This window comes from Coffea arabica, chromosome 8e (genome assembly GCF_036785885.1).
Source record: "Coffea arabica cultivar ET-39 chromosome 8e, Coffea Arabica ET-39 HiFi, whole genome shotgun sequence".
Lineage (NCBI taxonomy): Eukaryota > Viridiplantae > Streptophyta > Magnoliopsida > Gentianales > Rubiaceae > Coffea > Coffea arabica.
Window position 1 is genome coordinate 50,359,029 of NC_092324.1, and position 13,207 is coordinate 50,372,235.

General features: G+C 35.0%; 1 protein-coding gene across 1 annotated transcript; it reads left to right on the top strand.

Annotated features, from left to right (window-relative positions):
* Positions 1–5,605: 5,605 nt before the first annotated feature.
* LOC113703634 (protein DETOXIFICATION 49-like) lies at positions 5,606–7,659 on the top strand. Its single transcript, XM_027225065.2, has one exon. It carries the CDS (start codon positions 5,807–5,809, stop codon positions 7,433–7,435), a length of 1,629 nt encoding a protein of 542 aa, XP_027080866.1. The 5' UTR covers positions 5,606–5,806; the 3' UTR covers positions 7,436–7,659.
* The last annotated feature ends 5,548 nt before the right edge of the window (positions 7,660–13,207 follow it).

Sequence of the window (13,207 nt, forward strand, 5' to 3'; positions counted from 1 at the left end):
AGACTTGTTGCTTTTGTTTTGCATTGGATTGTGGTAAAAACATGAATAAAAGAAAAGAAAAATAGAAAACTTCTACTACCTCTATCTATAAAATTTCAATTATCAGAATATACAAGCCAAAAAAACTTTGTATAGTGGATCATTTATACTCTATTATTGACAGAAATAGAATTAACATAATACAAAGAATTCAAATTACATTTATGTTTATTTTTCTAACTTAATTATATTCTTCGTTTATAAAAATTGTGATGATTATGGTTTATATGCAGTAAAATCATGAATATACAATAATTTTGATAAAATATGATATTATCAATATTTGATATGTTAGAGTTCAAGTTATAAATCAAAAAGTGTTTGGTTCATGATTCCAAATTCAATCCTAAAGAACATGTCAACTATATTAGAATGTTTTCTGTCTTTTTTCATTTAATAAAATTTTTAAAAGTAACTAGTTTAAAAAAATAAATAACATAAAAATACTATATTGTGATATTGATGATCAAATTTTCATAAAAAATTTTAGTAGCTAAAGTATAATATATTTTAAGATATTATAATCACGTGCAAAAAGCACGCCAGCCATTACTAGTTTTTATTGAAAAAGAAAGAAGAAAGATCTGACATTAGTAAACTAGCAGCCATGCCGACATCACCGCGGTAGTTGGCGGTGTTCCCATGGCGGTTACAGTAGCAGAGTCGAAGAGGAGGTGCGGACAATATGGCCAATCATTGTATCCTCTTTGATTTCTAACCCAGAAAAAAAAAAACAAATTGCATAGATTAGAGGAGAAAGATCCGAAGAAAAGGATTGATAAGTTGGGTATATGGGGCTGCTGGTTTCGTACCGTTCCACTTATATATATATATATATATATATATATATATATATATATATATATATATATATATATATATATATAAAGAGAAAGGATTTCATGTAACATTTAGTATTTTGAATAAATTTTAAGTTTGTAACACTTAAAAAATTACTTAAATGATGGATTTGAAATCCAAATCATCCATTAATTATCCCTTTATTAGAGGATTTGGAATGAGGATTTGAAATTTAAATCCAACCGAATCCAATCTAAACACAACCTAATTCTGCTAACCTCTCTTCGACAAGGACATAAGTGGGTTCTACTACACGTGTATTCAAGAAACTTGGGCGCTATCAGTACACACTCTTGGACTACTGGATAATTGAATTTTAATTTCAAAATCACAGCCCGATGTTTGATTGTCAGACGTTCTTGGGCGGTTTCAGTACATCCTTGTGGGCCGGAATGGTGGCTTTCTTTTTGCGGAGGGGATTGGGTGGAAAATCAACTTCGCTTGATTGAATAAAAAATTGTCTTAAACGAATTGTTCGCAGCCTAGCCAGCATTTAGACTAGAAGAAGAAACTTATCCGTGGCGAAAAAAGGGGATTAATTTCCTGTTCAAAGAATAAGTAGAACTGGCTAATCATTATTGAATTAGAGCCGGCCAGAAGTTTCTTTTTTCTATCATCTAAGAGGTTGTTTTTGGCTTAATCTACCTAATACAAAGAATCTTTACTAAAATGAAGCTTACACTTATATGGGAAAATTCAAACATTTTTAGGGGCTCAAATGCCGTTTCATCAGAAAATCATTTTTGCTTAGGTTAAGGTATCTTGCATAGAATTTACCCGCTTTCGCCTGTGCCCATCTCACCAGATATTACTGATGAGGGTATTAGATACAAGAAAACAAAATCAAAATGAAGACTTTGTGTTTGTATGTCTATATATATATATATATATATATGCTAGTGGCATGACGAACTACATGCAGTTGGAGTTTCTTGCAAGCAAAGTTTCGAGTTGACATTTAATTCCACGCATTTAATATAATTGAAGTCGAAAAACTAAAATTTGAATACTTTTTCTGTTCAAAAATTTCAACCAAAGTAATCCTAAATTGCGTTATAGAAATTCGAATCTTGTAAAGCATATATATCGTATTATGACAAAATTTGAAGCTTCTTGATTCTGAAATATTGGAAGATATGAGGTGGTGACGCCCTGTCCGGTTAGTACACTCTTTCTAGGTTTCAACCTCCCATAGTGTTCTTCATCATGGAAAAATACTGAATACTATACCCAATTGGTCATTTCCAACTGATCTGTCGATTGTTAGAAGAGCAATCTTGGACCAAATCCTGAGATTTTCCTCGGTTTTGTGCCAATGGGCATGTAAATACTAGGCTTATCCACCCTAAAAGACAGATCCCTCGTTCCGCCTGCTTCAAGCCAAAATTCCAAAGATGCTCACGGAGCAAAAGGTTGAAATTACAGGTCTAAGAAAATAATGCCGGCAGTTACTTTTAAAGACCATTTGACAAAATCACCAAAACTAACAAAGAAAAATAAGAATTTTTTTTTTTTTTTTAAGAAAAAGGGATTTTGTTGACGAATTCAGTGGTTCTGTACGAGACTTTCAGTTGATTAAGCAGGCGATATAGCAAGAGATTTGTCGTGGCCACGTGAGATCTATATGCCTCAAGAGGCAACGTACAAAATTAGAACCAAAGAACAGAGCTAAATATGCAAAGACAAACAATAACAACGACAATATATGGTACTAGCTACCAACCCTTGACCCTTGTCGTTGTATTATAATCCAAGTATAAGGAAAATTGTAGTACGTAAAACGTTAATAGGCAGCAGCAAATTGTTACTAGCAGCGCCGCCTACGGCCAACTGTTGTGTGTGGACGCATGAGGAAAGGCAGGCAGCTTTGTTTGTATGTGAATTTTCTTGCCAGTACAAATCAAGACGTGGATATATTCTCATGTCTGCAAAATTAATTCATGTGATGCTTTGAGGTTAAGAGTTTGTATTTATTTTTTTTTTATTTAATCTTGATCATCAACCATGATACGTGTGGCTGTTTAGTATTTTACAACATGCACGATCTGCACCGACGGCTGCATGGGGTTTAGATAGGAAGCGCAGGGGGCGGCCCAAAAAAAAAAAAAACCAAATTTAGAAATTTTTTTTAAAAATTTTTCTTGAAAAAAAATTAAAACAATCAGTTATATTAGTTGGTATAGAAATTAGATTTTATTGTTCTAAGATTTTAAAAATCTTGTCCCCAAGAACCAACTTAACCAGTAAGAATATTAGCGAGGCAACCTTGAGTTCCCTCACTCTCAAGCCTTCTTTTTTTTTTTTCATTTTTTTTTCCTTTCTCTTATAAGGTTTAGAGTCTCCCTTTGATCAATTAAAAAAATATTTAAGAAAAAAAGATTTTTAAAATCTTTTCTATATCTCCTTAAAGAAATTAGATTTTCTACTCATATCCTTGTTAATATTAGGCTTTTGTCCCCAACATCACCTTAAAGAAATTAGCTCGTAAAATGTGTAAAAGATGCCCTTTGTAACTCTTAGCTCGTTTCACCAGTAATCTGATCCTTCTACCAATCTACTATTTGTTTTTTTTTTTTTTGGATAAAATAAAAAGAAAGAAAGAAAGAAAGAAAGAAAGAAAGAAAAAGCCAGCCGCAGTATTCGATCGTGATGAGTGGTGGTTTTGTCTTTTTGGTTGTGCGTCGGGGAGGTCCATGGCAAGACAGGTGCAGACACCAGGAGGATCAATGCGAAGAAAAACGCCATTTTGCATGCCCCATTGCCTGAGTCAGCCATTTCCGCCGGTTCCATTGCCATTGGTTATCTTCAAAGTGAAGTTTATTATTTATGCTTTGAACTTTCGTTCGCATTCGTGGCTGCATTGCTGGCAAGAATTATAGTGACTTGGCCGACAACTCTCAGTTGTAGACAAATTTTAGCTTAGCTAATGCTGAGGTATAGCATTAAAGTACATTAGTGTAAAAAAATTATTACTAATTCATATTATTAAATATGAATACATGATACATAATCTCTATTTAACTTTAATCATATATATATATATATATATATATGACCTGCATTAATATCTGCTAGCACAAAAAGATTATTACTATTACTAGCATCAACTTTTGTCAAATGGTACAGCGAGTGCTACATCAAACTGAAAAACTTATAAAACTTGTGGAATTGCATCCTTCAAAAAGCTCATTTAAGCATTTTTTTTTCCTAATGCTTAATCGTGTAATCCCTTAATTAATTTGGTATTGGGGGCATGAATCGTGACACCACTAATTTGACTGATAGCGAACTTTAATGCATGATGCATGCACAGTAAATAGGATGTCGGCCTCATTCAGAGTTAAAAGTTGAAACTAGTGCTGTTTTCAAATTTTCAACCATCGTGCCAGCCAGTCAAAGGCGAACATTTCTTGGCTTATCCTCTGTGACTTGGTGACTTCCTGGAACTCAAAATCGCTGACAACTATTACTACACGTAGATAGATAAACAGCTCCCTCCCTTCTTCAGTTTCTTTAAACCTTTTTCTGTTTTTGTGACTCCAGGTTAAGGAACAGCTGTAACTTTTGGGAGTGGATAAGAGAATTTCATCTCAATCCATTAAACGTACTTAATTGTTTGACTATTATTCCTGTAGAGTTTGAGGCTTTTACTTTTTACATGGGTCTATTCGAGCAACCGCCCAAGAACATTTTCAATGTGCCTTCTCCCCTGAAACGCCCATCTCAATGCTTAGCCGAAATGAAACTCCAAGCAAAAGTAGCAAACACATAAAATAAAGACTTCAAGATGGAGACATGTCTCCCATACAAATTCATCATCAAATCGCCTGCTCCAATATCTAACACAACCGATATACATATCTAGAGGTGTTAATATGGATAAATGGTTCATAATTGATTTTGACTTAATGAATGATAGATGAAATTTATCCAATTTATTTAGATCCATTTATAATAACTATCAATTATTCATTTATAATCCATTTAAATATTTTGGTAACTTTTTTTTTTGGTCAGATCCCTCGGCATGCAGTAGCCACTTGGGGCCCTGACTAATCCGGAGTTGAGCTAGGTTGCACCCCATGAGAGGCGCAAGCTCTTCCAGCACCTGTCTCTCTATTCATAAGATTTTGAACTCGAGACCTTGCTTAAGGGGAACCAAGCGCCTTGCCAGTCATACCAGGTACAGCACTTGGCCTAACAGCAAGGGTGATCCCTCTCATTTCTCAACATCAGATGAAACTTTCATCATGAAAGCATTTCCTTAAATGCATGCCGCAATAGCATAAGATAGAAACATAATTTTTAAGTAAATGGATATATATGGTTTTTGTGGATAATCCATATAAATCCATTTAATTTAATGATTTTACTTTAGTCAATCATTTAAAACCAATACTATAAATGGATAATCCAAATCCATTTAATTATGGATTATATGGATGGATAAATGGAACTCAATCCAAATTACCGCCTCTATACATATCCATAAACAAATTCTTCTTCTATATATCTTTTTTTCATCTCAACTGGAGTCATATATATCTCATCTTAGAAGCTGGTGATCCAATTTCCCTGTTTGCCGTGCTAGTAATAGTGATTGAAAATGTTTGGTCAAAGAACGGAAGCATGCTTCCGAAAAGACTAAAATACAATGGCCAGGTAACAAACATCCATTCATTTTGTGCGTGCAACAGCAGTCAACCAAATTTCAAAATCTCTATCAAAGCAAAGGCCGACCATAAAAGGTCTGTATGGAAACACCAACAATTTTTGTGTTTGTACCCCAACAACCCAATAAACCCTTCTGCCTATAAAACCCCCTCAAATTCCAAGCCATCCAAACTGCCTAAAAACAACTAACACCCGCATCTGTCTTGGCGGTGTCCCTCTTAAGCCTAGAACCATGTGCCCACCACCTTCCCCTACGTGCAAATTTAACACAAACATCCCAAACCATACCAATTTCAGTGCAAAATTATTGCAAGAATCAGATATGTTGACTCCTTTGGTCTACGAAAACCCAACACTTAAACCCCAGGACACCCTAAGCGCCAAGAAAACTCATCTGTCCTTGGCAATTACAGAAGCCAAATGCATGGCAAACATTGCTATTCCAATGATACTAACTGGCCTGCTTCTTTATTCACGTTCCATGATTTCCATGCTCTTCCTTGGCCGCCTTGGCGAGCTCTCTCTGGCAGGTGGTGCGCTGGCTATAGGCTTCGCGAATATCACCGGTTATTCCATTCTCTCCGGCCTTGCCATGGGGATGGAACCTATCTGTGGCCAAGCCTTTGGCGCACAAAGATATAAGCTTCTTGGCCTGACTTTACAAAGAACTGTGCTGATGCTTCTCTGGACATCTATCCCAATTGCCTTGATATGGTGTAACATGAAGAGAATTTTGTTAGTTTGCGGCCAGGATCATGCAATTGCAACCGAAGCTCAATCCTACATTTTTTATTCCCTCCCTGATCTCATTGCTTTGTCATTTCTCCACCCCTTGCGTATTTATCTTAGATCACAATCCATAACAGTGCCTTTGACTTTTTGTGCGGCACTATCAATTCTTCTTCACATCCCCATCAATTATTTTCTTGTAGTAGTGCTCAATCTTGGTATCAAAGGTGTTGCCATTAGCGGGGTGTGGACCAATTTCAATCTAGTAATATCCTTGATCATATATGTCACATTTTCGGGCGTTGCCAAAAAGACTTGGGGTGGCATATCCTCTCAATGCCTAAAGGGATGGAGAAGTCTCATGAATTTAGCCATACCTAGTTGCATTTCAGTATGCCTGGAATGGTGGTGGTACGAGATCATGATTTTGCTCAGTGGATTCTTATTAAATCCCCAAGCCACCGTTGCATCGATGGGAATTTTGATCCAGACAACTTCTTTGATCTACATATTCCCATCTTCATTAAGCTTTAGCGTATCAACAAGGGTAGGAAATGAGTTAGGCGCTAGTCGCCCCGAAAAGGCTAAGCTTGCAGCCATAGTTGGCTTATCTTCGAGTTTCATGTTGGGATTGTCGGCCCTGTCTTTTGCTATTATGGTAAGGAACGTTTGGGCTAGCATGTTCACTCAAGATGCAAGTATTATTGCCCTGACGTCCATGGTTTTGCCCATAATTGGACTTTGTGAGCTAGGCAATTGCCCTCAGACAACAGGTTGTGGGGTTCTGAGAGGCACGGCTAGGCCGAAAATGGGGGCTAACATCAACTTGGGATGCTTTTATCTAGTGGGAATGCCTGTTGCAATTTGGCTGAGCTTTTTCTTGGGGTATGATTTCAGAGGACTATGGGTGGGACTGTTGGCAGCTCAGGGCTCTTGTGCAGTGACCATGTTGGTTGTTTTGGTTCGTACAGACTGGGATTTACAGGCCCAGAGAGCCAAAGAGTTGACTGCAACAATTGCCAGTTTTAATCCTATTGACAGGAACGAAGACGAAGATAAGTTGAGCAGTGAAAAGACTGATCATTCTTTGGATTCCTCGGACTGTAGACTGATTGATTCTTCACCTGTTTGATTAATCATTTCATTTGTTTATTCTTCTCACTTCTCAAAATACATGTACAGAGATTTAGGACGAGATTTGGGTAGAAGCAGCACCAATTATGTGCTATTCGCGTCTTGTTTCCTTGTAGCCTGTTTTGCTTCTTCTTTTGTATGGTTTCGAAACTGAAGTTTTGTCATTGTTTCAATTCGAATTAAGTATATACCCACAACAGAGGAATGCAATTTTCTCATTCATGCCACTGTCCAAATCTTTCATTCATAATACTCTCATTCTTTTTCATTTTTTGAGGTAAAACAATTAAGGGTGTTGTGGTGTTTAGCACTCACGTGCTTCAACTACAATTATCTGCATCGGCGGTTAGACATTTTTCTCTCTGTTACTAATAATACTAAGAGCTTGTTGTCATTTGCTACAGATTTTGCAAAGTTTGATTATGAAAATTGATTATCATAATCAAGTAATGCTCCGGACTACCTCAAAAGGTTAATTTTATGAGTAAAATCAAGATTAGTTGTATATTGAAAAAAAAAAAAAAAAAGAGCCTCGAATATTCGAGCAAAAGGCGATGTTGATAGCCAGATAAAACTGAAACCGGCGCTAGGCGGCTTGGATAAGGTTCAAGGGAATATAGGGAAATATGGGGTCTCCAAATCTATAAAGAGGAATATGGGAATTGGGTAGACCGTTCAACCTTTGCAGCTGCCGGCCACGTAAACGAGTGAAGGACCGACCAGCCAGCCAGCCAGCCAGCCTGCCTAGCACTTTCAGTTTATATTGGATTTTGAATCATATGACCTACTTGGTTTCTTCTTAATGTTTTTTTAAACAAAAGTTTGAATGGATTCAATTTTGATTATTACTTTATAAAAGTTTGGATGGATGGATTAAATCCATCCAAACTTTTATTTACAAAAAATTTAAAATTTTTTTTTTATAAATCGACCATCAATATGGCTCTCGTGGCAATAACACGATTTCAATTTCCAATGCCAGCACGGCTCTCATGTCGACAACAACGAGATTCAAAAACCTTTTATGAAAAAGTGTCCCGTTCTCCTGTCATGTTACATTTTTCGTATTAAGCATGGAATGGATCCTTCCTTGGATTGTTGCACTGAACCCGTCTCCCAACTTCTGTTTATCGTGCGTGTACCCGGTTTTGGAATTTTCGAAGATGCCTGTTAAGGCAAAGACTAGAATGACAGACATCAAACAAACTAATAATTCTTCTCGTCTCGTATTCATGCACTTGGAAATTTGTTACCCAATCTCAGACTAAATTCTAACAATTCTTCCAAACAATCATACTAATTTAAGAGGAAATGAGTTGTTTTGCACTTGTATCAGCAAGGAAATATATAAAAATAATAATAATAATAAAAGAGAAAAAAAAAGTCGTGCTGAATCTTCCTAAGTATATATTCTCAAAATGTCTCTTTGACTTTTCCCTATTTGGGATATAGTCTCGAGCCTAATGATAATACAGATTCTTCAGTTTAATCAAAATGACAGGGCACTTACAAGTGTAATAATCTCTGGTAGGCCCTTTGAATCATTTCACCTTCTCTCTCGTTAATTCATATAATTTTGAAATTGCAATTAAATTAGACACGTTAATTGCTAAATCCATGTTTGATTAGAAAATAATCTCCTTCATCTTGTGATTTTTCATTCTCCAACAATTTTGTTTGATAAAAATCACATTAACCTCTCTTTTTTTTCGACAAGAAACGGATTGTTTTATTAATAAAATTACTAGAATTCGCGCGTTTAGCAGTACTAATTGCTTTAACAAAATGTGGAAGCGAGTTCCATAGAGAATCAACGAGATTAATTTGTCAACTTTAGCATAACGCGCAAAGGCATGGGTAACGTTATTAGATTCTCTGGCTAGGAACCAAACATACATCAATTTCATTAGATCTAACATCACTGGAATGAAAAACGTGCATTGACTGATTCAGTCATCACAGCTAATTTGTTCGACTTTTTCAGCCTCTGATTAAGGCGAAGGACCGATCCAATTAAGAACCCTCAACCTGACTGCCTGCCTGCCATCGTTCTAAACTTTTTTTTAATAAGATCGCATGAACATGGACGCAAGCAGAAGACAACGTTGTATGGAAGGAGACAAAGTTTTATTTTGTTTTACAAAGCTGGCATGAATAATTCATCAAAGCTCACGTCCTCGTCTGATAACATAACAGTAGTATTATTTTGTTTGCTTTTTTTTTTTTTATAAAAAAAATACACTTTGTTTGTTTGTCACTCAACTAATCTAATAGTAGCAAAGAATTAGATAAGTTTGAGATACCAAATTGAAGAAATTTAGAGGCTTCGACTTTACTGCTTCTGGTACCTCCAGCTCAATTTTGTTTGTTTGGATTTATTCACTTTTCGACATGTATAAGACGCTTAAAAAAAAATATTACTGGGTCACATACAAACAGAAACAAATTCTCTGAACATTTACTAAAATATATATAACTTGTGATTAAAAAAAAAAACTAATCGACATTTAAAATATGCAATATTGAAATTCTTCGTCTTTAATTGAATTATTTATAGCCCCAAGCTTTGCCTGATTAATATACAAAAATACTACACTAGAAATAAAAACTTTGATTAGAAAGTAATGCTTTAATTATAATGTAAAGAAATATAAAGCCATGGTTTGCCATGTTCTCTATACTATACGAATACCGCATGTCTCAGTTGAAGACTCCACCAAAATTATACCGGGTCAAGAATTCTGTCTTTAACTATTTGGTCGGCTTATCCAAGACATAACAAGCAAGAATCTATTAAACATTCTTGACTGGTGAAAAAGAAGAAGAAAAATGGGTCGGCCAGCAGCAAGCTGATGAGAAAATGATTCGGCATTTTTTTTTTTTACTTTTGTTAAATACTGTTTGACAAAACTTTTAGTTACATCATCATTCCTTCGTCACGCTTAGTGTACGTTAATCGTAAAATGAACATTCGCACAAAATCCATCGCTAATCATCAAATTACACTTTACCCCCTTGCAGTTTAGTATTTTTGTACACAACTCCCATATGGTTTCAAAAGTTATATATAACCCCTTTATAGTTTGGATTAAAGTGTCAAAGTAATGGAATTTGCAATCCATAACGGAGTCACCTAAAATGTTAAAAATACCCTTATATAAAGTTGAAAATTATTTATTAACCACAGGGGGGGTTATGTGTATATTTTGAAAGTCATAAGGGGTTATATGGTAAAGTATTAAATCTTATATGGTAAAACATAAAATCATACAGAGTTAGTGTGTCATGTATATTATATTTATATATTTTGGTCATTTCAATCATTTTAATTTTTAAACAAGGATAATTTATGAATGGTCATTTCCGTCATTTTGACACTTTAATCCAAACCACGATGGGGCAATATATAGCTTTTGAAATCATAGGAGGGGTTATGTACAAAATGTAATTGCCTTATACTAAAATACATAATGATATTTATACTTAATCGATCATATACCTGATAGTTCTTATACCCTTAAATTGATATTCAGTACCTATTTAGCTTTTTCATCTTAAGAAAATGGAAAATTATGATGAAAGGTAATTCTTTATCCTTTAGTAAAGAATTCGTAAATTCTTTATAATCATAAGTTTGGGTAGGTTCGAATCATAAGCTTGCATTAATTTAAATTGAAATAATATCGCTGCAACAACTGAATTTAATGCTTGCAACTTATCGCCATTTTAACACGATCAAGCCAATAGTCCTTTTTCCCCTTTACAAATTAGATTAAATTATACACAAAATTACCGTGGAAGCAAATCTATGCATTTTGGAGATAGAGAAATTCCTGTGAGGTGAGGTTGGCTGTTAATAAAAACGCCGCCACAGTCTCACTTGTAATTGTATGATTATGACATAAGCAATTCATTGTTAACTTTGAAAAGTATTGTGGTTCAGAAAGACGAAATGATAATACGTGGGGTTGGGCTAAGCTGTAATGAATTTGTCTTGATCCGTTGTCTTCATAAAAATTTTGGAAGATAGTGAGAAGCTAGTTGATTGCATACTTTTCTTTCAAGAAAAAGAAAAGTCGCCTCCGATACAACTATACGCAGTCTTATATAAGAAAAGTAAGAAAAAATGTGCTTTGTTTGGATAGAGTATTATTCCAAATAATTATTTGAAATAATTGCCGTAGCACTTTTTGTGATGTGATGTATGTGAGATAAAAAAACAGTTGAAAATATAAAAAGATGAACTAGGAAATGTGTTTATGATGCAAGCAAAAAAAATTTTTGAAAAAATTTGCTGTCTTAATTTACTTTGCCTTTAATTTACTTTGCCAATAAAAGCATAATAATATGCTTGTTTCAAAAGACTGAGGTGGTCAACATAACTAAATCAAACTAAATGAGTCATAAATATGAAGGGGAATTTTCTTCGTGCATGGTCTTTTGGAGACTACTTTGAGAGTCAAATTAAGGCTAGAAAGTAATCCCAAACCTCATTTATATCTTACCAACGGATTAAAGCCAGATGGTCCTGTCCAAGAGGTTATTTGGAAGGCACGTATATATATATGTATGTATGTATATACATGTATATTTGTTTGTATGTATATCTGTGTGTGTGAGAGAGAGAGAGAAGCAAGTGATAACTGATAACAAGTGATAACCTGCTTGGAATCTTTAGTGCCAAACGATACCCGTGATTTTCGACTTTTCATTGGAATCTTTACTCTAGTTGGGCCGGCCCTGGACGTTGAAAACTTGTCTCTATACATTGGGTGCCTATTGACTTCTCCATTTTGGACTTGTCGCCGTACTTGCAAGTTGCAAGTCCCATCAAATTGGCTGATAAGGGCCCAATCCTAATCCTCTGTACGTAGAGACTGTAAATTGTCACCCAGCATACCCGCCGCCCTTGTGTCGTCAGAAAATTATTCTTAATTTTTAAATCAATAAGTAAATGAATAATGTTAAGTACCATTACAGCAGCATTGCAATTATTTAGGTGTTTTGATTAGCCGGCCGCCCATGTTTAATGCTTGGAGCGTGATCGATCGGGCCTGGCTTAATATTGATGATGATATGCGGCTCAGATCATAATTCCGTTGATGTGGATGCCTAATAAGATGAAGGACTAACTTCACTTTAAAGGTCCAAATTAGTACAATCATCTCATTTTGCACCCTAAACTTCAATTATGAGTACTTTGCGCTCTGAATTCTCAATTTTGGATTCTTCGTACTTTCAACTCTAAAAATTGTCTCGTTCAAATCGAAATCAGTGACAATGGGCTAAAGGTGATTAAAAGGAGCCAATGTATTGTAGCAAAAACAAAATGATTCATTATCACTAATTTGCACCGTCATTTGTCTCGTTGATTTTGCTAATAATATTAGTAATTGTGACTATGAAAATCAATGAAAATGTGCTAAAAAGTGGCTAAAATGAGTCAAGAGATCATGGTTAGAACAAGACGATATATTGTCATTAATTTTCATAATCCTTTGTCTAGTTAATTTTGCGAATGTTGTCATTAATTGATTGGATTTAATGGGATAAGTTTGAGAGTTTAGAATGCAAACTATTCAAAATTAGGAGTTTAAGATTCAAAGTGTTTAAAATTAAAATTTAAAATGTAAGGTAAAAAAGTGATACAACATCCATTGCGAAGTAAGGTCTATAAAAATAACGTTGTTCTTTAAATTAAGAATCACGCTTCCAGGTTTCCTGCCACTTGGATTTAATGGTAATATATCGTACTTAGTAAGCAACGAAT